Source organism: Chiloscyllium plagiosum, chromosome 40 (genome assembly GCF_004010195.1).
Source record: "Chiloscyllium plagiosum isolate BGI_BamShark_2017 chromosome 40, ASM401019v2, whole genome shotgun sequence".
Taxonomy (NCBI): domain Eukaryota; kingdom Metazoa; phylum Chordata; class Chondrichthyes; order Orectolobiformes; family Hemiscylliidae; genus Chiloscyllium; species Chiloscyllium plagiosum.
In genome coordinates this window covers 26,735,438-26,757,772 of record NC_057749.1, presented here as the reverse complement: position 1 = coordinate 26,757,772, position 22,335 = coordinate 26,735,438, and the positions used below count along the sequence as shown (strand labels likewise).

The 22,335-nt window shown below is 40.0% G+C and overlaps 1 protein-coding gene across 2 annotated transcripts in view; it reads right to left on the bottom strand.

Annotated features, from left to right (window-relative positions):
- Positions 1–3,026: 3,026 nt before the first annotated feature.
- LOC122542641 (GTPase HRas-like) overlaps positions 3,027–22,335 on the bottom strand; it is a 33,464-nt gene continuing 14,155 nt past the window's right edge. For both annotated transcript variants that reach the window (XM_043680637.1, XM_043680636.1), the window contains 4 exons: positions 20,034–20,163; positions 17,764–17,942; positions 11,656–11,815; positions 3,027–7,438 (listed from right to left, as the gene is read on the bottom strand). In XM_043680637.1, the coding sequence (XP_043536572.1) occupies positions 7,322–7,438; positions 11,656–11,815; positions 17,764–17,942; positions 20,034–20,144 (567 nt within the window). In that variant the 5' untranslated portion in view covers positions 20,145–20,163 and the 3' untranslated portion in view covers positions 3,027–7,321. The remainder of the gene's footprint in view (positions 7,439–11,655; positions 11,816–17,763; positions 17,943–20,033; positions 20,164–22,335) is intronic.

Here is a 22,335-nt window from a genome sequence, read left to right as displayed (position 1 = left end):
CATCAGTGATCCTCCAGATGAAGCACTGCTGGTATGGCCTGCTTTTTATTTATGTGTTTATGTTTCTTTGGGTTTGGTGACATAACTTCCTGTGGTGATGTCATTTCCTGTTCTTTTTCTCAAGGGCTAAATGGGATCCAAGTCAATGTGTTTATTGATAGAGTTCCCGATGGAATGCTATGCTTCTAGGAATTCTTGCACGTGTCTCTGTTTGGCTTGTCCTAGGATGGATGTGTTGTCCCAGCCGAAGTGGTGTCCTTCCTCACCTGTATGTAAAGATATTAGTTGCTAGATGACGTTCATGTATCCTGGTGGCTAGTTTTTCTGCCTGTTTGTCCAATGTAGTATTTGTTACAGTTCTTGCAAGGTATTTTGTAAATGACATTACTTTTGCTTGTTATCTGTCTTTAAAGTTCATTAGCTGCTGTATTAGTGTGTTGGTGGGTTTGTGGGCTACCATGATGCCAAGACATCTGAGTAGTCTGGCAGTCATTTCTGAGATGTCTTTGATGTAGGGGAGAATGGCTAGGATTTCTGGATGTGTTTTGTCTGCTTGTTTGGGTTTGTTGCTGAGAAATCGGTGAACTATCTTCATTGGGTACCCCATTCTTTTTGAATTCGTTGTATAGGTGATTTTCCTCTGCTCTTCATAGTTCCACTAATCTGTAGTGTGTGGTGGCTTGTTGAAATAATATCCTAATGCAGTTTCATTTGTGGGTGTTGGGATGATTGCTTATGTAGTTCAGCATTTGATCCGTCTGTGTTGTTTTCCTGTAGACGCTGGTTTGAAGCTCTCCATTGGCTGTTTGCAACATGTAGGAATGGCAGTTTGTTGTCGTTTTCCTCAACTTTAGTGAATTTTATGCCAGTAAGGGTATTATTGATAAATTAGAGAAAACCTTCAAGACTGTTTCATTTCGTGATGACAAAGGTGTCATCCACGTAGCAGAACCAAAGTTTGGATGGGATGGTTGGCAGAGCTCTTTGTTCGAGTCTCTGCATTACTACCTCTGCTAAGAACCCTGATATCGGAGATCCCCTGGATGTTTCGTTGGTTTGTCTGTAGGTTTTGTTGTTGAAGGTGAAGTGGGTGGTAAGGCATAGGTACACTAGCTTGACGATATTGTCCTTGCTGATGAAGTTGGTGCTGTATGTGTCTTTGGTTCTTCTAATAGTGCAGTAAGTGTTTCCTTGGCCAGGTTGATGTTGATGGATGTAACCAAGGCTGTTATGTTAAAGGAGACCATTATTTTGTCCTCTTCTATCTTGGTGTCTTTGATGGTCTTCAGGGATTCTTGGGTGGAGTGGATGGAGTGGCGTGAGTCTTCTACTAAGTATTTTAGCCTTTGGTACAGCTCCTTAGCTAATCTGTAAATTAACTCCAACACCGTGGTCAACTCCAACAACTACAACTAATCCAGGAATTTCAAGTAGTTTAGTGGGGTGCTGTTGAGCAATCAGTCCAAGCCTAGATTGAGCTTTGTCAGGGCTGTCAAATCATTTTAGGCCATGGTCACTGTTGGGATTTTAGTCAATAATGGTCATGGGCTTATCACGTGTCAGTCCATGATGACCTGGAGAAAATGGGTAACTAAATGATGGGCTTCATTGTACTGGGTCGTTGAGGGAATGGTCATTGTGTTAGGGGACAGTTCTGGATAATAGGGTGGGACATCACAGAGAATAGGAGGAGACTGAGAGCCCCAGGAAGTGAGGGTTCTTACAGGTCATTCTGGCCTATACATGGGAAAGGAGTAAGGCCATCCCGAGCATTATAGTTTTTAGTCATGGGCTTTGGAGATTAAGTCGATATATTAATTGTAATATAAAGGGGGTCCACAGAAACAAGATACCTCGAAAGGACATGGGAATGGCAACATAAATGGGAGCAAGAGGATTGGGAAAGTTCTTGTGCCACAACCAGAGCTTGGAACTCAGAGTCATAGAGATGTACATCATGGAAACAGACCCTTCGTCCAACTCGTCCTTGCCCACCAGATATCCAAACCTAATCTAGTCCCATTTGCCAGCGCTTGGCCCATATCCCTCTACACCATTCATATTCATATACCCATGCAGATGCCTTTTGAATGTTGCAATTTTACCAGCATCCACCAATTCCTCTGGCGGCTCATTGCATACATTCACCACCCTCTGCGTGAAAATGTTGCCCCTTAGATCTCTTTTATATCTTTCTCCTCTCACCCTAAACCTATGCCCTCTTGTTCTAGACTCCCCCCACCCCAGGGAAAAAACTGTGTCTATTTATCTTATCCATGTCCCTCATGATTTTATAAACCTCTCTGTGGTTACCTCTCAGCCTTTGACGTTACAGGGAAAACAGCCCCAGCCTATTCACCCTCCCCCTGTAGCTCAAATCCTCCAACCCTGGCAACATCCTTGTAAATCTTTTCTGAACCCTTTAAAGTTTCACAACATCGGAAGAAGACCAGAATTGCATGCAATATTCCAAAAGTGGCCTAACCAACGTCCTGTACAGCCGCAACATGACTTCCCAACTTTTATATTCAATGTTCTGACCATTGAAGGAAAGCATATCAAACACCTTCTTCACTATCCTATGTATCTGCGACTCTACTTTCTAGGAGCTTTGAACCTACACTCCAAGGTCTCTTTTTTTTAGCAAGTGCAGCAGGGGGAAAATGTGAAAATTATCTTTTTTTACACCACAGATAATAATGACTTAGAATTTGCTGCCCACAAAAAGATATTGAAAGTGTAAACAGTCAATGATCACAAAAGGAGATTGGATTGGATGGATGAACCAAGCAATGGAGTGTGGGGCAGACTGGATTGGTCTAGAGGGAGCTGACACTATCTGGCCTCCTTCTGTGAGATAGGTTAAATAATTTAGAACAATGTGATCAGTAAATTTAAAATCAGAGGGAAATAAAATGGCTTGAAAAGATTGGCTAAAATTGGAGTTAAATTTTAGCAAATCAGGCGAGAAGAAAACTTGAATTGAGTATTATTGAAAAAGATAAAGTAATGAAGTAAACATTGGATTCAACTTTAAAAAAAGTTTATTGTTGTATAACACTTGTTGCTTTTTGTCAGTTTTCCCAATGCACTTGTCTAAAGATTCATTCTTCTACATATTTTTAAAAGGTACATTCTTTGCACATAAATGACATGGGACATTCCTCTAAATAACACATCTTTTCCAGAAGTATCACAGCAATAGCTGTATAAAATGAGGAGGAAGACATGTCTTAAACATGTCTTTGATCAAGTCATCTTGTTAGGACTCTCAGGACACAGCACACAACCTACACTGCCACCTGAGTGCTGAATTTGGGGAGTGCTAAGTTTATAGGCATCAGCTTTTGGGGAATATGTTTAACATCGGCTCCAATTCAGCTTGAAAGGAAATATGCATGGTTTTATTCAAAGAGCAGGCAGACTTTTTTCAGTGGCCTACTAACCTCATCTAAGATTTGTTAGGAATACAGTTGCCAAATTTTCCCATCTGTAACAACAGCACTTCAAAACTAATTCATTAGCTCTTAAGTGTTTGAGAATGTGATAAGACACTAAAAATCCAACTTCACAAAATGAGGAGATTTAAACAGCTATTTCACCTCAATGTCACAATTAGTATAATCATGTGAATTGTCATTGAGGACCAAAAGTGAAAAGTTTCCATAACATACAAACCTACCAAACACATTTTTGTGAAGTTTATCATTCACAACAAAAAAATGTAAACATTAGCTTTTTTAACCACATGTAGACAATAAAAGTATTATTTCATGTTACCTAGACTACTGTTATCACAGCACTGTCTTCATAAAGGGACAACTGCTTTCAGTGTGTCACTAGATGTAATATACTGTACAAAAAAATGACTTTGCATTAGGGCATAAACTAAGGTGACTAAATTTAGACAGAATTAAATATCATATAGCTGGTTAAAAAAAAATCAAACTGACTTAGCAGGTGGAAATTTCCCAACTTGGCACCTGCACAAATAGCAGGACCATTTTATGGAACCTGTTGATAGCTCGAGCAGCTTTGCCAAATTTTAACTAGGCAACAACCTTAGCCTCTTGCTCCAGATGTATTAACCATCCTGGAAAGCATGCAAGATAATGCCTCCATTCTGTCAAAGGAAAGGTTTTTTCAATTAAAAAGAACCACAGCATCGATTAATACAGTTTACCAGCACATGGATTTATGAGGTTGCAAGAATAGAGAAGACACCTGGAAAAATCGTTCAAAGGGATCTCACTTAGCTGGAGAACCAACTATGGGATTGAGGGGTTGTGGTGAGGTGAATGTTTCTAAAAATAGAAGGTGGGTCCCTCAAATCAAGGAGACATGATGGGATTGATTGAGGAAGTCAACAAATGTGATGTCTCCAACCTTAAGACAAAGCTTCGAAAAAAAAATCCAGGCTCTCAGAAGAGCATGGCAAATGGGCATAACACTCCCAGTTTTCAAGCCCCATAATGTTTCCATCAATCTCCTGCATAGCACTCTCAAGGCACACCTTGCAACATTATTCATTTTGTCTTTCTGCAGACACATCACATTACCATGGAAGCAGCCAATTGTCACACCCACCTCATTGCCCTCCCACAACCACATCACACTCTCCACAAATGTTTCCCTTCCATCCTCTCCATTCAGAACATTACACACTGATTGACTTTTGTTGTAGAGACAGAGAACCAGCAGATAGTAAGGAGGAATAGTTCTCTGATGACACACAGCTTATCACACACTGCCAACGTAGCATTGGGATGGAATCTTGTTCCAGGAGACTATAGATATCAGTATTGTCCTACCTCAAATGCCTGAAGCACTGGGAGATACTGGAAGCTGATCTACTTGTAGAATGTGTTGGATTGGGCAAAGGTCGTCTCTAGGGTTCAGTAGCCATCCCCACTGCTCTGTGGATGACCATGTTGTTGAAGAGAAGGCAGCTGATGCTGCAGCTTCATGTTGCGCCTTCCTCTCCAATATCTCAGGTGCAACACAAAGCTACATAAACCTGTTCCTATGCCATTTCAAAGACTGGCAGCTGAAAATAAGTGCAAAGCTAGTAAAGTGAAGTGCCTTTCAGGAAGTTAGAAATCATTTGTCTGACAATGATAACACTTTTTCTCTCAGAGAGTGTTATGTACAACTATTTCCCATTTTGAAATGCTCCAGTTTCACTTATCAAAGCCTTACCACCTTCATCAGCTTCAATGAAGAAGTTAATTCTGCTCAGCACTCAGCTCACCGATCATGGCAGGTTTCTGACTGGTCAGATGTTCTGGCTGTTGAACTCAGAATTGAGGGTTAAAACAGTGTTTAATTGGCTTTTCAAGTATCTTTATTTTCCCAAAAAGAGCCAAAGAGTGTGCTCACTTGCCTTGGAAGCCTCCTCCAGTGATACCCAGGAAAAGGCAGGATTAGTTTTAGGGGTTTGAATCAACTCTCACATCTAAAACCAACCTTCCCTGCCTGAAACATTTCAATATCATTTGTTACTGGTGTCACCAAGACTCAATCTGTAGAATAAATAGTTATTGTCCATGTCCACTGGTAGATCAGATAAGGAGCAAATCAAATGGTTGACCTACCACATACACGATATAGACATTATACTGGGTATGGAGGAGATGACCAAAGTTGCACAGTGCTCATAATCCAGTGCACCAAAAGGAGGAAACATGGTGGTTCTTCAAATATCACAACTTTTGCAACTGGAGTTTTACAATGACACCTCATTGGCTACAGCAGCTAACTTTTTGCTCAGATTGAAGAATATTTGCAGGATTGCCTTGAATTACCAGCTATAAAAAGGGAATAATTTGGTAAAGAAATTTCAGCTGACCAGTTAAGTGATTTCCCCACCCTGACTAAGCACTAATTTGGAAAGAAAATTCCCATTTCTATGGCTCCCTGCATAGATACACAAAGAGACCAAAGACGTGCTGTAGTTTGGCATGAACAATTGGCATTCCTGGATATGCAGCATCACTTAATAAATCGTTGATCATTTTTGCATGAGAATGTTAGTATAATAAATTGGAACATTGTACAATATTCTTAAAGCAAGGATTTGTTCAGTTTGATTTTACATGGCTTTATTATATTTGGAGATTAGCAAGATGTGTGTAACATGCAGTGACAGCTGTTCACCAATTACTTAATGTACTTATCTTCTTTGTTTAAGAAAATCTGTTTATTGCTGCCTTTCACTACAAACAAATGAGACAGTATTTTAAAAGAAGGAACAACTTAAGGCAGATTTTATAACCATGATTAACAGCATTCTGAACAGTTTCCAGAAATTATATAGAATGGGATGTTATGCAATCGAACTGCATTTCCTGATATTTGAAGTGACTGTGCTCTGGCTGTACGTTCTATTGACTGATCCAAGTTGAGAACTGGCAATCAATGGACGATAGCAGGAGGCCCAAATCCAACCACTGCATCCATGAGCCAGCATTCTTCCAAAACAGTTACCATTTGAAACAGCTCACAAATTTGGCACAAATACATAAAAACAGCCACATTTACTTACCACGTCTACTACCTGTCTGAACTTAAGTCAGGTTTCGGTTTCTTGGATATCTAGATAATACCCATGAAAACTCATGTTTAAGATCTTTAGCTCTTTTGATATTTGCCTTAACAATCATAGCTATTTATTTCTTGACAGCACCAGCACAACTAACATTTAGGGTTTGTTTATGTGGAACCTATGCTTGGACAGGTGTTTGGGATGACACAGAAATAGATGTTTGGGCCAGCAAACTAAAGTGATGTAGCACATACTGCATCTTACTGATTGTGTAAATTCTTCACTCAGCTGCTGTGGCAATGTACTGTGCAAAAAGTTGACTTGTATGTTTTCTTTATGTTAGTCGTCAGACCAAATTTTTAAAAAATCTGAGCACCTTTTAATCTGCATGGTGTTTGATTTAAAATTTGGAATTTGCCAAGCCACGCATGTTTTCTTTATAGACTAGAAAGATCAATGTTTTATGTCAGCATTGGAATCCAGTGTTCTGATGATTTTCTCATTATTTAATATTTGATGTCCTAATTAAAAATGGCAGTGTTAAAATATATCTGGCATTGCGAAAGCTGAATAGTTTCCACACACTTTTTGCCTCACATTGTAAATAAACTGCAACACGAGAACCTGGATCTTTAAATGCAACATTTCTAGTTCTGTTTTTTTTCTGCATTTGTTCCTTTTCATTGGGGAGGAGATGTTATACTCCAAATTGTTTTCTTCCTTGTCTGATACAAAATCCTTGAAGTTTTGAATCACAAAGTCTTGCACATTTTACTTTTAAAGAATTATGCACTTTTTTTTGGATGGTTTTTTCTTCTTTTTACCATTTTTACTGATCTTCTCTTTGTATTTGCGAATTTCTCGCACCAATGTGTAGAATGCATCTTCCACGCCCTGGAATTGTAAGGATATGAATTAGTGGTGAAAACAAGAAAGAAAATTAGGTTTACATTCATAGTTACAATGAGATTAAGTATACAAATCAGATAAAGGTTTGATTCACATTTCAATGCTTGATTAAAGGGAGGATCAGAAATAGCAAGCTTTAAGTAGTTAAACCTGGATTTACTTTTTTTTTTACAGCAAATAAAGATAAAGAAATTGATGATTTATACTGTGGAGGAGGATAAAGACATGGGATGTATGAGAGCACCTCCACCTACAGGGGACCTCTAAACTACATACCATCCTGACTTGAAACTACATTCACTCACAGTCACTGCATCAAAATTCTGGAACTTCCTGCCCAGGCAGCCTGGTTGGCTGTATATCTAAACTGCAGTGGTCAAGAAGTTAGCTCACTGCCCATTTCACAGATAAGGATGAGCACTAGCCAGCAGCATTCACATACTACAAACAACTGAAATTTTAAAATTGTTTTTATCCTCAGGAATATATTTTCTTTCATGCCTCGTAGCATGAGACAATATAGGGGAGGCATTGACCCACTGATATTATTGCTGGATCATTACTCCAGAGATCTAGGCAATGTGTGTACCCAGATTCAAATATGCCATGGCAGATGATGGAGTTTGAATTCAATACAAATTTGGAAATAAGAGTCTAATGAAGACGACGAAAGCGTAGCTGATTGTTGGAAAAACCCATCTGGTTCACGAATGTCCTTTAGGGAAAGAAACTGCCTTTCTTACTTGGTCTGGACTACATGTGATTCCAGACCCACAGCATTGTGATTAACTCTTAACTGTCCTCTAGGATGGGCAATAGATGGTGACTTAGCCAGCAACACCATTATAATGAATGATTTTTTTTTTTATTCTTGCATTACTCTTACATCATACAAACAATATTTTTTCAATAATGAAGACCCATTTTATTGTAGCCAGTTGGTAGCCTGAGCAGGGGTCTCTGGCTAAATGCATTAGGGCACTAGTGATTAGTCAAGATTAGAGTGGTGCTGGAAAAGCACAACAGGTGCTTTTGATGAAGGGCTCCTTCCAGAAACATCGATTTTCCTTCTCCTCGGATGCTGCCTGATCTGCCAATTACCTATTTATGTGCAAGATGCTTGGCTAATCATTACAGGGAATACAAGCAGCAGGTTGTCTCATGGGATAGAAAGTGCTGGCACCATATTTATTTGGCATCAACATCTGGCTCCATCTCTTTCGCTAAGGGCTCTGAACATCAGTTGATAGGCAAGAAAAAGATGAGACAGCCCAATCTTCCTGTAGGTGACCTTTCGGTTGAAGATAGTGAGGTGTCACTATGGACTGAGCAGCTTTTGCAAACCACCCTGAGGTGTCACCTGACACAGTGCTCTCAGGATGTGTTGTCACTCCTCTCTGCCAGTGTCCCATTGCACCCTCCTTGAACTCATCTGCTGGAGGCAACCATACTGAGCAAGAAACCATCAGAGGTTTAAGCCTTCTTGGACTCTGACCATCATAGGACAGTAACCAAACTTTTCTCAAGCAACAGGGTATAAGGTATATGAGCAGAATTAGGTCAATCATCCCATTGAGCCTGCTCCACATTTAATCATGGCTGATATGTTTCTCAACTCCATTCTCTTGTCTTTTCATTGTAACCTTCGATCCACTATATTTGTCTTAAATACACTCAGTGACTTGGCCTCCACAACCTGCTGTGGCAATGAGTTCCACAGATTCACCACCCTCTCGCTGAAGAAAGTCCTCTCATCTCAGTTCTAAAGGGTCCCCCTTTCACACTGAGGCTGTGCCCTCTGGTCCTAGTCTTTCCTACTAGTGGAAACATCTTCACCCCACAGCCACTGTATCCAGGAATCTCAGTGTTCTGTAGATTTCAATCAGATCCCCCCCATATCCTTCTAAACTTCATCCAGTGCAGATGCAGAGTCCTCACCTGCTCTCATATGACAAGCCCTTCATCCCTGAGATCATTCTTGCAAACCTCCTCTGAACCCCCTCTAACACCAGCTCATCCTTCCTTAGATACTGGGCCCAAAACTGCTCACAATATTCCAAATGCAGTCTGACCAGAGCCTTATACAGCCTCAGCACTTCTGCTCTTGTTTCGACCCTCTTGAAATGAATGCTAACATTGCATTTGCCTTCCTTATTGCTAACTGAATCTGTATGTTAACTTTAAGAGAATCCTGAACTTGGACTCCAAAGTCCCTTTGTGCTTCAGATTTCTAAAGTCTTGCCCCATTCAGAAAATAATCTATGCCTCTGTTTTTCCTACCAAAGTGCATAACCTCACACTTGCTCACATTGTATTACAGGTGCCACTTCTCTGCCCAATTTCATATCCTGTTGAAGCTTTTCTGCAGCCTCCTCACTTCCTCAACACTACCTGTCCCTCCGCTTATTTTGTCACCTGAAAACTTAGCAACAATCCCTCCTATTCCTTTATCCAGACCAGTAATGTATAATGTGAATAGTTTTGGTCCCAACACTGATCCATGTGGAACTCCATTAGTCACTGGCTACTATCCTGAAAAGACATATTTATCCCCATTTTCTGCTACCAGTCAGCCAATCCTCTATCTCTGCCAGTACTTTGTCCCTAATACCACAGACCCTTGTCTTATTTAACAGCGTCCTGTGTATCACTTTGTCAAAACATAGTGCACACCATTTAGCAGACAGCCTTCACTTGGTTGTGGCTGTCAGGGTTGCACCAAGATGTAGTATTGAGAAACAGAATGTAAAAAATATTGTAATGACAAAGATGGCATGGGTGTCACCATTCTATGGATGTGATGATTATTGTCTTATTTTATAGTTTCTATTCATATTTCAGAGGAAGCTTTTAGTTGGGAAAATGAAATTTAAAGCTAAAATGTACTTAAGATCCTGGACTTGAGACTGTAGGCCACTTGCGGTGGTCTAGCAAAGAGCAACTGTGTTTATTTTTTACCAAGGTCAAAAGTGCTATAAAATGGCAGATTGTCTTTATCAATTGGACCATTGGAAATACTGAGCCATATTGTCTCATCCATGTTAAAAACAAAAAAAGGGGGATTTATTAGGTAGACTTCAAGATTAGCTGGTTGGTTGTGAAGCCAGAAGTTAATTAATTTAACTATCTAATTAGCTATCCCACTTTCCGATAGTCAGATCCTCTCCAATAGCCAACTCAACTTAATGTAATCCACAACCAACATGTGCAAAACAAAATGTTCAAATAAAGAAAGCTGGGACTTGGTTGTTGAGCCCACATTACTAGAGAAACTAAATAAAACATTTGAAGAAAAGCTGAGGAGAGAATCAGGGCAATTAAAGTCTTGGACTGCTGTAGCTTAGAGTGAACACATATGTTTCCACAGAATTAGCAAGGCAACTGGACCCATTACTGTATATGTCTCAACTTTGATAACTAAACAGAACATACAGTCTCAGAGAATTGAACTTGACATACAAGTATATATTTTCATTCCTATACTCTAGAATACTTCATCCCCAAGTATCAGTTTTCTTAAAAGATTGCACCCAAGAGGTTTGTTTTGATTTCATGCTAATGCATACACTGTACAGTTTTTGAAACAAAAATTTGGCTTTGTAGTCTAAGGACCTACATAGTATGGCTTGTTACATACCAGCCACTCTCACAAGACTAAGCAACTGAACAAGTACAGATTGAGGAAGCCTGAAGCAGGAAACCTGCCTACCCCACCAGGCAGGGAAACATTGGTTATAAAAAGGCACCAACATTTATTTATTAAGTAGTGCTTGTATACTGCACTACTGTCACAGGGGTACTCGATTTATAGGGATTTTCTAGTTGACTACTAGTAAACACAGATTTTCTTAGCATCCAGTTTTTATCATTTTCATATTTATCTTGTAATCAACTGCACAAATCCTGTATATGCAAGTCAGGCATCATAGCAAGTCTCACAAGTACAATTTGGTGCAAGTAGAGTAAACTCCAATGAAACTGAACCAGTCAATTTGAAGTACCATCAAACTTTAATGCAAGAACAGATAGAGGATACTCAATCAATGCACAGGAGCATCAGCAAAATACAAAATTATGCAATGGCACCAGGTTCTCAAGCACAGGAAGAGGGAATAAAGAGATTTATAGTATTCATTGTAGACATTATAATTGATGTGGCTTTCCTGAAATCTTCCTTCCCACTGCTAAAAAATTGGTTTTACCTGTCGAGTTTTGGCTGATGTTTCTATGAAGGGGATTCCATAACTTTTTGCTAGTTCCTGTGCTTGTTTAGTGTCCACAGTCCGTGCTGGAAGGTCACACTTATTTCCAACTAATACCATGGGAACATCGTCCGAGTCTTTCACTCGATTAATTTGCTCTCTAGAGAAGATAAAAGATAATGGAAGTTTTGTTTGCATTTTATTAATGTGAACAGTTGCTAGAACAGCTTCTGGATTCTTCCTCAAAGTACATTTGGAGCAAATACACCAAATTATAGCTTTAGTTGTAACCACTGCAACAGATTATAATTGCTTGCACAAGAACAGTTCATCATTCTTCTCTAACTAAAACTAGTTAGCTTCTGCGACAGCTCAGGTGACAACCTCAATGCAATTCAGAGCAAGAGACCAGAGGTCCCAGAGTTTATCCCACATCTGTGATTTAGGGCAATTGGCCTTGGCGCCACACACTAGAAATAGTGGGGAAAATCAGATTTTCCTCTTGCTCATTTATTTGTGGATAAACATTAAGACGATGATTAGGGTTGTCTGTATATCTCTTTATAATTGGGTAGTCAGGGCAGAGTCACCTGTCTAGGTTCACACACAAGAACGTTCACCTGGATGGGGTCTGTAGGATACAGGCAATGGAATCATGCTCACTACAACAATCTGTACCTCATAACAAAGGCAGACAAGAGGGAGAAACATTTCTTGGTCAGAAAAAAAAAAGGTTTTTGTATCTTCTCTATACATCAAATCCAAGTGGTGGATAAACAATAAGGTAATTTTGATTAGCAGCAGGAAGAGCGAGAGTGATGACCAGGAGGCTGCCGAGAAGGTAAATGACCGCTTTAAAAGGTTACTTCAAGCATCGGGGCTCTCCATTTTTGCTTAGCAGCAGGAAGTGACTACTTTAAAAACTTACCTCATACATAGGTGGAGCACACACTGAGCAGGAGTGGACACGGGACTGCTAAGTGAAGTAATATATTTGGGTTGTTGTGTTACCCGAAACACTACTTAGGTAGTGTCTCCTATCCATCTTCCTCCTCTAACCAACAGTTTTGTGCCCTGGATTGGTAAGGTGACTTTTTTTTTCTTTTTTTTTTCAATAGTCTCTTTGGGAATTTAGAATAGTGTGAATGTTCCTCCTGCAGAATGTGGGAGTTAAGGGTCACCACTAGTGTCCCTGATGACTTCATCTGCAGGAAGTGCACCCAACATCAGTACCTTGAAAACTGCGTTAGGGATTGGAGCTGGAGCTAGATGAACTTTGGATCAGACGGGTGGCAGAGGGGGTTATAGGGAGGTAGTCACACCTCAGGTACAAGAAAAACGCAGATGGGTTACAGTCAGGGGACGGAAAGTAAACTGGCAGATAGTGCAGAGATCCCCTGTGGCCAATCCCCTCAATAACAAGTATACTGTTTTGGATACTGTTGGGGGCCGGGTGAAAATGACTTACCAGGAGTAAACAATGGCTCAGAGTCTGTTCCTGTTGCTCAGAAGGGAAGCAGGGAGAAGAGTAGAGCATTAGTCATTAGGGAGTCCATAGTTAGAGGGACAGTTAGGAGGTTCTGTGGGAACGAGAGAGACTCACGGTTGGTGTGTTGCCTCCCAGGTGCTTAGGATTGTGTTTTCGGGATCCTTGAGGGGGAGGGGGAGCACCCCCAAGTCATGGTCCAGATAGGCACTAACGACATAGGTAAAAACAATGACTGCAGATGCTGGAAACTAGATTCTGGATTAGTGGTGCTGGAAGAGCACAGCAGTTCAGGCAGCATCCAAAAAGCAGTAAAATCGACGTTTCGGGCAAAAGCCCTTCATCAGGAATACAGGCAGAGAGCCTGAAGGGTGGAGAGATAAGTGAGAGGAGGGTGGTAGGGATGGGGAAATTAAGGGAGCTAGGGTGGAAGCTTAGAACTATCACAAACACGAATTTTATCTCTGGTTTGTTACTTGTGCCATGTGTTAGCGAGGCCAGGAATAGGGAGAGAGAGGAGTTGAATACATGGCTACAGCGATGGTGCAGGATGGAGTGTTTTGGATACCTGGATAATTGCGACTCATTCTGGGGTAGGTGGGACCTCTACAAACAGGATAGTCTACACCTGAACCAGAGGGGTACCAATATCCGGGGGGGGAACTTGCTAATGCTCTTCAGAAGGATTTAAATTAATTCAGCAGGGATCCAAGACGCTGAGAGTAGTGAGGTCAGAAATAAGGTTTCAAGGTCACAGGAGTGCACCAGCAAGCAGGAAGCTGGTTTGAAGTGGGTCTACCTCGACACCAGGCACATCTGGAATAAGGGTGGGTGAACTTGCAGCATGGATTGGTACCTGGGACTTCGATGTCATGGCCATTTCGGAGACATGGACACAACAGGGACAGGAATAGTTGTTGCAGGTTCCGGGATTTAGATGTTGCAGTAAGAACAGAGAAGGTGGTAAAAGAGGTGGAGGCGTGGTATTGTTAGTCAAGGACAGTATTATGGTGGCAGAAAGGATGTTTGAGGACTTGTCTACTGAGGTAGTATGGGCTGAGATTAGAAACAGGAAAGGAGGGAGTTTTGTATGGGTCTCCAAATAGTTCCAGAGATGTAGAGGAAAGGATAGCAAAGATGAATCTGGATAGGAGCGAGAGTAACAGAGTAGCTGTTATGGGGGACTTCAATTTTCCAAATATTGACTGGAAAAACAATTGTTCGAGTACTTTACACGGCTCAGTTTTAGTCCAATGTGTGCAGGAGTGTTTCCTGATGCAGTATGTAGACAGGCCAACCAGGGTGAGGCTACATTGGATTTGGTACTGGGTATTGAACCCGGCCAGGTGTTAGATTTGGAGGTAGGTGAGCACTTTGGTAATAGTGACCACAACTCGGTTATGTTTACCGCAGGGCAAGAGTTATAGCTGGGGAAAGGCAATTATGATGCAATTAGGCAAGAATTAGGATGGGGAAGGAAACTGCAGGGGATGGGCACAATTGAAATGAGGAGCTTATTCAGGGAACAGCTATTGTGTGTCCTTGATAAGTATGTACCTGTCAGGCAGGAAGGAAGTGATTGAGTGAGGGAGCCATGATCTACTAGAAAAGTTGAATCTCTTGTCAAGAGGAAGGCGGCAGCTTATTTAGGATGAGATGTGAAGGCTCAGTTAGGGTGCTTGAGAGTTACAAATTAGGTCTCTCTTTAGGTCTTTCCTGGCTAAGAAGAGCCAGGAGGGGACATGAGAAGTCATTAGCAGATAGGATCAAAGAAAACTCTAAATCTCTAAGCATCAGGAATAAAAGAATGACTAGAGTAAGATTAGGGTCAATCAAGGACAATAGTGGAAAGTTGAACGTGGAGTCTGAGGAGATAGGAGAAGCGCTAAATGAATATTTTCGTATGTGTTCACATCAAAAAAGACAACGTTGTCAAGGAGAATACTGAGATACAGGTTAGTAGACTAAATAGGATCGAGATTCACAAGGAGGAAGTGGTAGCAATTTGGAAAGTGTGAAAATAGATAAGTCCCCTGGGGCGGATTCTCTGGGAAGCCAGGGAGGACATTGCAGCCTTTGGCTTTGATCTTTATGTCGTCACTGTCTACAGGAATAGTGCCAGAAGACTGGAGGATAGAAAATGTTGTTCCCTTGTTCACGAAGTGGAGTGGAAACAACCCTGTTAATTATAGACCTGTGAGCCTTACTTCGGTTGTGGGTAAACTGTTGGAAATAATTTATAAGAGATAGGATTTATAATCATCTTGAAAGGAATAAGTTGATTAGGGATAGTCAACACGGTTTTGTTAAGGGTAGGTCGTGCCTCACAAACCTTATGGAGTACTTTGAGAAGGTGATCAACAGGTGGATGAGCGTAAAGTGGTTGATGTGGTGTATGGATTTCAGTAAGGTGTTTGACAAGGTACCCCACGGTAGGGCTATTGTACAAAATACTGAGGCATGGGATCGAGGGTGTTTTAGCGGTTTGGATCAGAAATTGGCTAGTTGAAAGAAGCCAGGGGGTGGTGGTTGATGGGAAATGTACATCCTGGAGTTCAGTTACTAGTGATGTACCGCAAGGATCTGTTTTGGGGCCATTGCTGTTTGTCAGTTTTATAAATGACCTGGATAAGGGTGTAGAAGGATGGGTTAGTAAATTTGTGGATGACACTGAAGTTGGTGGAGTTGTGGATAGTGCTGAAGGATGTTGCAGGTTACAGAGGGACATAGATAAGCTGCAGAGCTGGGCAAATAAAGTTTAATGTGAAAGTGTGAGTTTATTCACTTTGGAAGGAGCAACAGGAACGCAGAGTACAGGGCTAATGGTAAGATTCTTGGTAGTGTAGATGAACAGAGAGATCTCCCTGTCCATGTATAGAGATCCCCCCAAAAGTTGCCAGCCAGGTTGACAAGGTTGTTAAGAAAGCATACAGTGTGTTAGCTTTTATTGGTAGAGGGATTGAGTTTTGGAGCCACAAGGTAATGTTGCAGCTGTACAAAGCTCTAGTGCGCCTACACTTGGAGTATTGTGTACATTTCTGGTCACCGCATTATAGGAAGGATGTGGAAGCTTTGGAAAGGATGCAGAGGAGATTAACCAGGATGTTGCCTGATATGGAGGGAAGGTCTCATGAGGATAGGCTGAGGGACTAGAGGCTGTTTTCATTAGAAGGTTGAGAGGTGACTTAATTGAGACATACAAGATAATCAGAGGGTTAGAAAGGGTGAACAGTGAGAGCCTTTTCCTTTGGATGGTAATGGCTATCACAAGGGGACATAGCTTTAAATTGAGGGGTAATAGATTTAGGACAGATGTCAGAGGTAGTTTCTTTACTGTGAGAGTAGTAGGGGAAAGGAGCAGCAACAGTAGTAGATTTGCTAACTTTAAGGGCATTTAAATGGTCATTGGATAAAGATATGGTTGAAAGTGGAATAGTGTAGATTTGATGAGCTTCAGATTGGTTCCAAAGGTTGGCTCAACAGAGGGCCAATGGGCCTTTACTGCGCTATAATGTTCTATGCAATTTGAAAGGCACCTTTTACACACAACTTATTCCTGGGAAAAAATGTTTGCTAAGATCTATAATATGTTTCCCATTCATGTTATGATGTTGCAATTATCATGTTATCTTAAAAGTTAATCAGGTTCTATTCCTATGCTCGTCAGCATTTTGATAATGAGGCCAAACAAAGTAACAGTAATGAAGAAAATAACAGTAAAGAGTGACAAATACTGTATCAGGAATTGTAAAACAGCTATAATTTTACAAACAGTCAGAATAACAGATAGGTGTTTAAATTGGCAGGATGTGTGTACTGATACCTCGCAAAGATCTGTGATAGGGTCTCAATTATTTTTGGTATTTATTAATGTAATAGATGACGACATAGAAAGCTACATCCAAATTTTACAACAAAAACAGTCACAATTAAGCAGCGCAGATGAGAGTGTTAAATTACACAGAGCTATCAATAAATTAAAAGAAGACACAAAACTGTGGCAAACATATTTCAGTATAGAATACAATGGGGTACTTTCTAAATGACAAACAGTGAAAAACAAAAGAGGATCCAAAGGAGCTGAAGGTCAAGTCCAAAGATCATTCAACGATATCAACATTGCTACATAAAAATCATCAGAAAGACTACTGGCATGCTGGCTTTATGTTTAGGACTAGAGTAATATTTGGGTAAAAGGATATTTTTTAAAAATGTATCCAAGAGACGTGGCCCTGACTGAACAGCGTTCAATGCCTGTTCCTAAATTGCTCTTCTTGAACCTTGGGGATAGAGGAAACAGTACTGTTAGGAAGAAATTTCCCCGATTTTGACCCAGTGACACTGAAGGAACAGTCATGTTTCCACATCAAGATGGTGTGCGACTTGGAGGGGAACTTGCAAGGTGGTTGTGTTCCTATGTATCCAATCTTGACAAATCCCATTTGGTGTTCAAAGAATAGTCTTATCAAGAATCTTAAGTGGGAAATTTTTAAATTACGAAAATGTTCACAATTCCACTTACAAAAAAAAATGAAATTGTATTCCTTTGTTGTTTTAAATAGCTAATACAAATCTGGTTCCAGGTTTTTTTTTTTCAGTTCTGAACCTTACATAATACTAACCTATACAGATGGACATCTTCGAAGGATTTTATGTTATTGATAGCAAAGACGCAGAGGAAACCCTCGCCCGTTCGCATGTATTGATCTCTCATAGCACTGTATTCCTCTTGACCTGCTGTGTCCAGAATATCTAATAAGCAGGTTTCTCCATCAATAACCACCTGTTTCCTGTAGGAATCCTACACAGTGGAAAAGTGAAAGTAGAGTTGGTAATCAAGTCGGTTGTACTTTGCATCAATTTAATTCTCTTCACCTTGTGGAAGGAGTTAAATCAAACGGATAAGAATTATTGAGAAAAGTTAAACAAGCCCACACTTCTAATCGCAACTCAAGTCTGTTTTGTATTGGAAATTTCAAATATTTTCCAGGTTTCGTTCCATGTAATTGCCTAAAAAAAGGTACTGTAGGTAAAAGATTAAATAAGCAAATTAGAACATTTAGAAAGATAAGATATCCTTATACTTTATAATCTTAAAGTTAAAATTTCCAGCCTTTTTGGATTAAGAAATTGTTAGCACTCAAGATTAGATTGTATAAGGAAAGTGGCATTTGTGTTTTGATTTGCAATTATTTCTTTTAACCCAACTCACTTATTCACCACAACACTGACAGCTACCATATTCTTGAACTTAGTTCCTCAAAGAAAAATATATGAACCAGTCTCTACCTTGAGCTCCCTTTTTGACTTTAAAGAGGCTCCTTAAAGTTTATCTCTTACTACGATTTTGGTCATCCTTCTAATCTGCCTTCTCTTTGCCTGAAATCCATTTTCCCCACAAGTCTGAGAATCTCAGAATTGTTATGGTGCAGAAGTAGGCTATTCAGTCTGAAGAAGGGCTTATGCCCGAAACGTCGATTCTCCTGCTCGTCGGATGCTGCCTGGCCTGCTGTGTTTTTCCAGCACCACATTTTTCAACTCTATTCAGCCCATAGTTCTATACTAGCTCTCTAACTGAACATCATGACTTAATGTCATTCCCCTGTCTTTTCACTATACCCTTGCACATTGGATGATCGTTTAAATAGAAACAATATCCTCTTGATTTGATTTTCATTTCTCTAGCTGTCTACTCACTCCCTAACCTGTAGGGTACTACTTGCGCCACTGTCTCAACATCTGCCCTCCATAAATTAAGATGACTCGGCAGAAATGTGTTCAAGCACAAGACTTTTATGGTCTGGTTGGATTAACTAATTAGCAGAGCAAGATCAATCATTGGAGTGTAATTTCCCAAACAATGCCGTTTGCAAAATTTATTTCCTGTAATTTGGATGATGGCTCCATTGACTGGAAACAGATTCTGGCATCAGCAGATCTCAGAGGCTGTACCTTTTCTTTGTTTTCCCAATTTTACTCACTTGTCAAACAAATTAAAGTGGTTTCCATCATGGGATCAGATACAATTTTTGCAAGCTTCACTTATTAATCTTTATAGGGTTGTAGATTGCAGATTATGGTGGGGGTGTTTTTGCCATTAAGCGCTACCAGTAAAGAAACTAAAATGAGTACACCTCTTGTGATGCAGTGGTCGTGTGCCTATATTTGAGCTAGGAGGTACACGTTCGAATCCTGCCTGATCCAGAGTTCAGTAATAACATCTGAGCAGATTGATTAAAAACATTTTAACCTGGGCCCACCAGCAGTCAAAGGCTGGATTTTAAATGTAATCTTCATTTCATGCAAAAGCATTCTTCTGACACAATAAATTCTACATAAATTACTTTCATTCAGTATAAATGCAAGACTATAAAGAAAGTTTTAAACCATTACCCATACTCTACATATCTTTTCTTACCCATTAAACATTATAACTTCCACACCTATTATTTATAACTGTGACATCTTATCTACTTCATACTTTTCAGTTAAAAATCAAGCTCCAAATCAAGTCTTAAGCTACAAGCCATGAACCACTCCATTGCTTTTGTTTTCAAAAAGGGAAAGGTCCAGCTCATTTTCTGAACCATTGTTTATCCTCACAGATCAATTGGAGTAATTAAATTAAAGTAAAACAAGCCCATTAATAGTGGTCATTAGCAGGGAGTTTAATGACATAACTTTATAGATTAAAGTCAACTTTTGCTGTTTAGGGACTGGAGTTTTGTAAAACCTAAAAAAGATTAAAGTAAACATGGGAGTCTAAATTCATTTCCTTATATTTAAATCTCCACAGGCACAGTTAGTATGGTAGCTCCACAATTATTTCTTGTCTAGATTCCATTTGACACTCTGGTCTCCAAGGAGCATTTTACATATTTTTTTGCCTTACCTCTATAGTTGGATCATATTCATCCACAAAGTGGTTTTGTATCAGCTGAATAGTTAGAGCACTCTTCCCAACACCACCAGCTCCTACGACCACCAATTTGTATTCTGTCATTGTCCTGTTAATATAGCACCTGGAAATAAATAGCATATAATACCATTAGTAAAACAGCATTGTCCTCCTCCCAAAATGTTAACCTCATTACTCATAACTGGCTAGTACAAATTTTGAAATTTTATTTCATTCTTCTAAAGCAATTACTTGCTTGAGATTTTTAAACTATTCCAAAGATATTCTCCAATAGCCAATTAGATACTAACTTCTAACCATTCAAATTTAAATTGAAATAGAAAATTCTAGAAATACTTGGCCTAGCATTTTTGGAGGGACAAAAAGATGATGTTTATCAGAATTCTGTTAGACACAGTGAGTATTTACAGCTGTTTCTATTTTTACTTCATATTTTCAGCATCCACAGTATCTTGCTTTTGTGTCAAGTTCAAATTCGTTTACTTTACTTGGCCCTCCCTCTATTCAGGAGTAATTGGGGATAGGCAATAAATGCTGGTCTTGTCAGCGATGCCCGCAACCAATGAAAGAACAAAATACCTTACCCCCATCATTATCAAAACTTTGTCGAACTCAACATTTAATATATGCAATGAATTAACCACGAGTTTGGTGCTGGCAAAGCACAGCAGGTGAGGCAGCATCTGAGGAGCAGCAGAATCAATGTTTCAGGTATAAGCCCCTTATCAGGAAAGGCCCGAAACATCGACTCTCCTGCTCCTCGGATGCTGCCTCACCTGCTGTGCTTTGCCAGCACCACACTCGATCCTCACCCCCAGCATCCGCAGTACTCTTTCTTCCTAATGAATTCATCACCACTACTAGGGGAAAGAATTCCAAAGACTAATAACCGATTAATTTTTTCTCATCTTGGTTGGAAAATTCCTTATTTTGAAATTATGTCTCCCTTCAAGAGCATCCTACACTGAAAGCCCCTCAGAACTAAATATATTTCAATCAAATCACCTCTCATTCTGTTAAACTTCGGTTATTATAAATCCAACCTCCTCAAACCCTTCCCATAAAAATCAGACAAGTGAATGTTTTCTGAACTGCTTCCAATGCAAGTATATCCCTCAAGAAGACAAAACCTGCACACAATAAATCTACGTGTGGTCTCATCAATAGTCTGTACAGCTGGAATAAGTCTACTTTTAGAGTCCAGCCCTTGCAATAAAGGTCAAAGATTCCATTTGCCTTCCAGATCAATTTACTACACCCTCAAGCTTATTTTATAATTCATGCATGATGACACACAGATTCTTTTAATATAACATTCTGCTTTTCTGTTCTTCTACAGTAATCCAAGGTAATGGCGGAGGAGGTTGCTTTAGCCAGAGCTCCACCTGTTCTTTTTCTTTTTTCTCCCCTTCTTTGAGTTGTTTTTCTTCTCTCCCAGCTTCAGTGCAGACATAACGAGGGGTCCTCTTGGCATGGCGTGGTATTCTCAATTTGCTTTCATATCCATCTTTCCATCATCAGCAAAATTTGCTACAAATTTACAGCAGTACCTAGGTTGTAAGTGGATTTCATTTTGAAGTCAATTTGCAAGTTGATTTGTAAACTAGTTGGAATACAAATGTGGCACAATGTAAGGCTGCTGGTCATCAAGAAATATTCTTACGTCTTTATGTTTACACCCCTGTATAGGTTCATAAGAAGGAACATTAATTAGTACTAATATTCATAAGTCTGATGTTCATAAAATTGGGGACCACCCCTGTACACAGTCAGTCTCTTCATCCAAGTGTTATGAAGTTGAAGGTGTGTACTGTACACCTTTGAGAGAGAGTGAATGCTGATGAATTTATTGGTTTTTCAGCTTGGAACCAATGAGATGATCTGATGTTTGGGATATAAAGAAGCAGGTGTTTTGAAAGTTAGACAGAGAGTAAACTGCCATTGAGAGTGAGAGAGAGAGAGAAGTGTTATGAAGTTGAAGGTGTGTACTGTACACCTTTGAGAGAGAGTGAATGCTGATGAATTTATTGGTTTTTCAGCTTGGAACCAATGAGATGATCTGATGTTTGGGATATAAAGAAGCAGGTGTTTTGAAAGTTAGACAGAGAGTAAACTGCCATTGAGAGTGAGAGAGAGAGAGTGTGAGTGAGTGAGTGAGAGAGTGAGTGAGTGAGTGAGTGAGAAGAGAGAAAGCGAGAGACAGTGAGAGAGCATGAGAGAGTGAGAGAGAAAGTGAGTCAGAGAGTGAGACAGAGTGAGTGAGACAGAGTGAGTG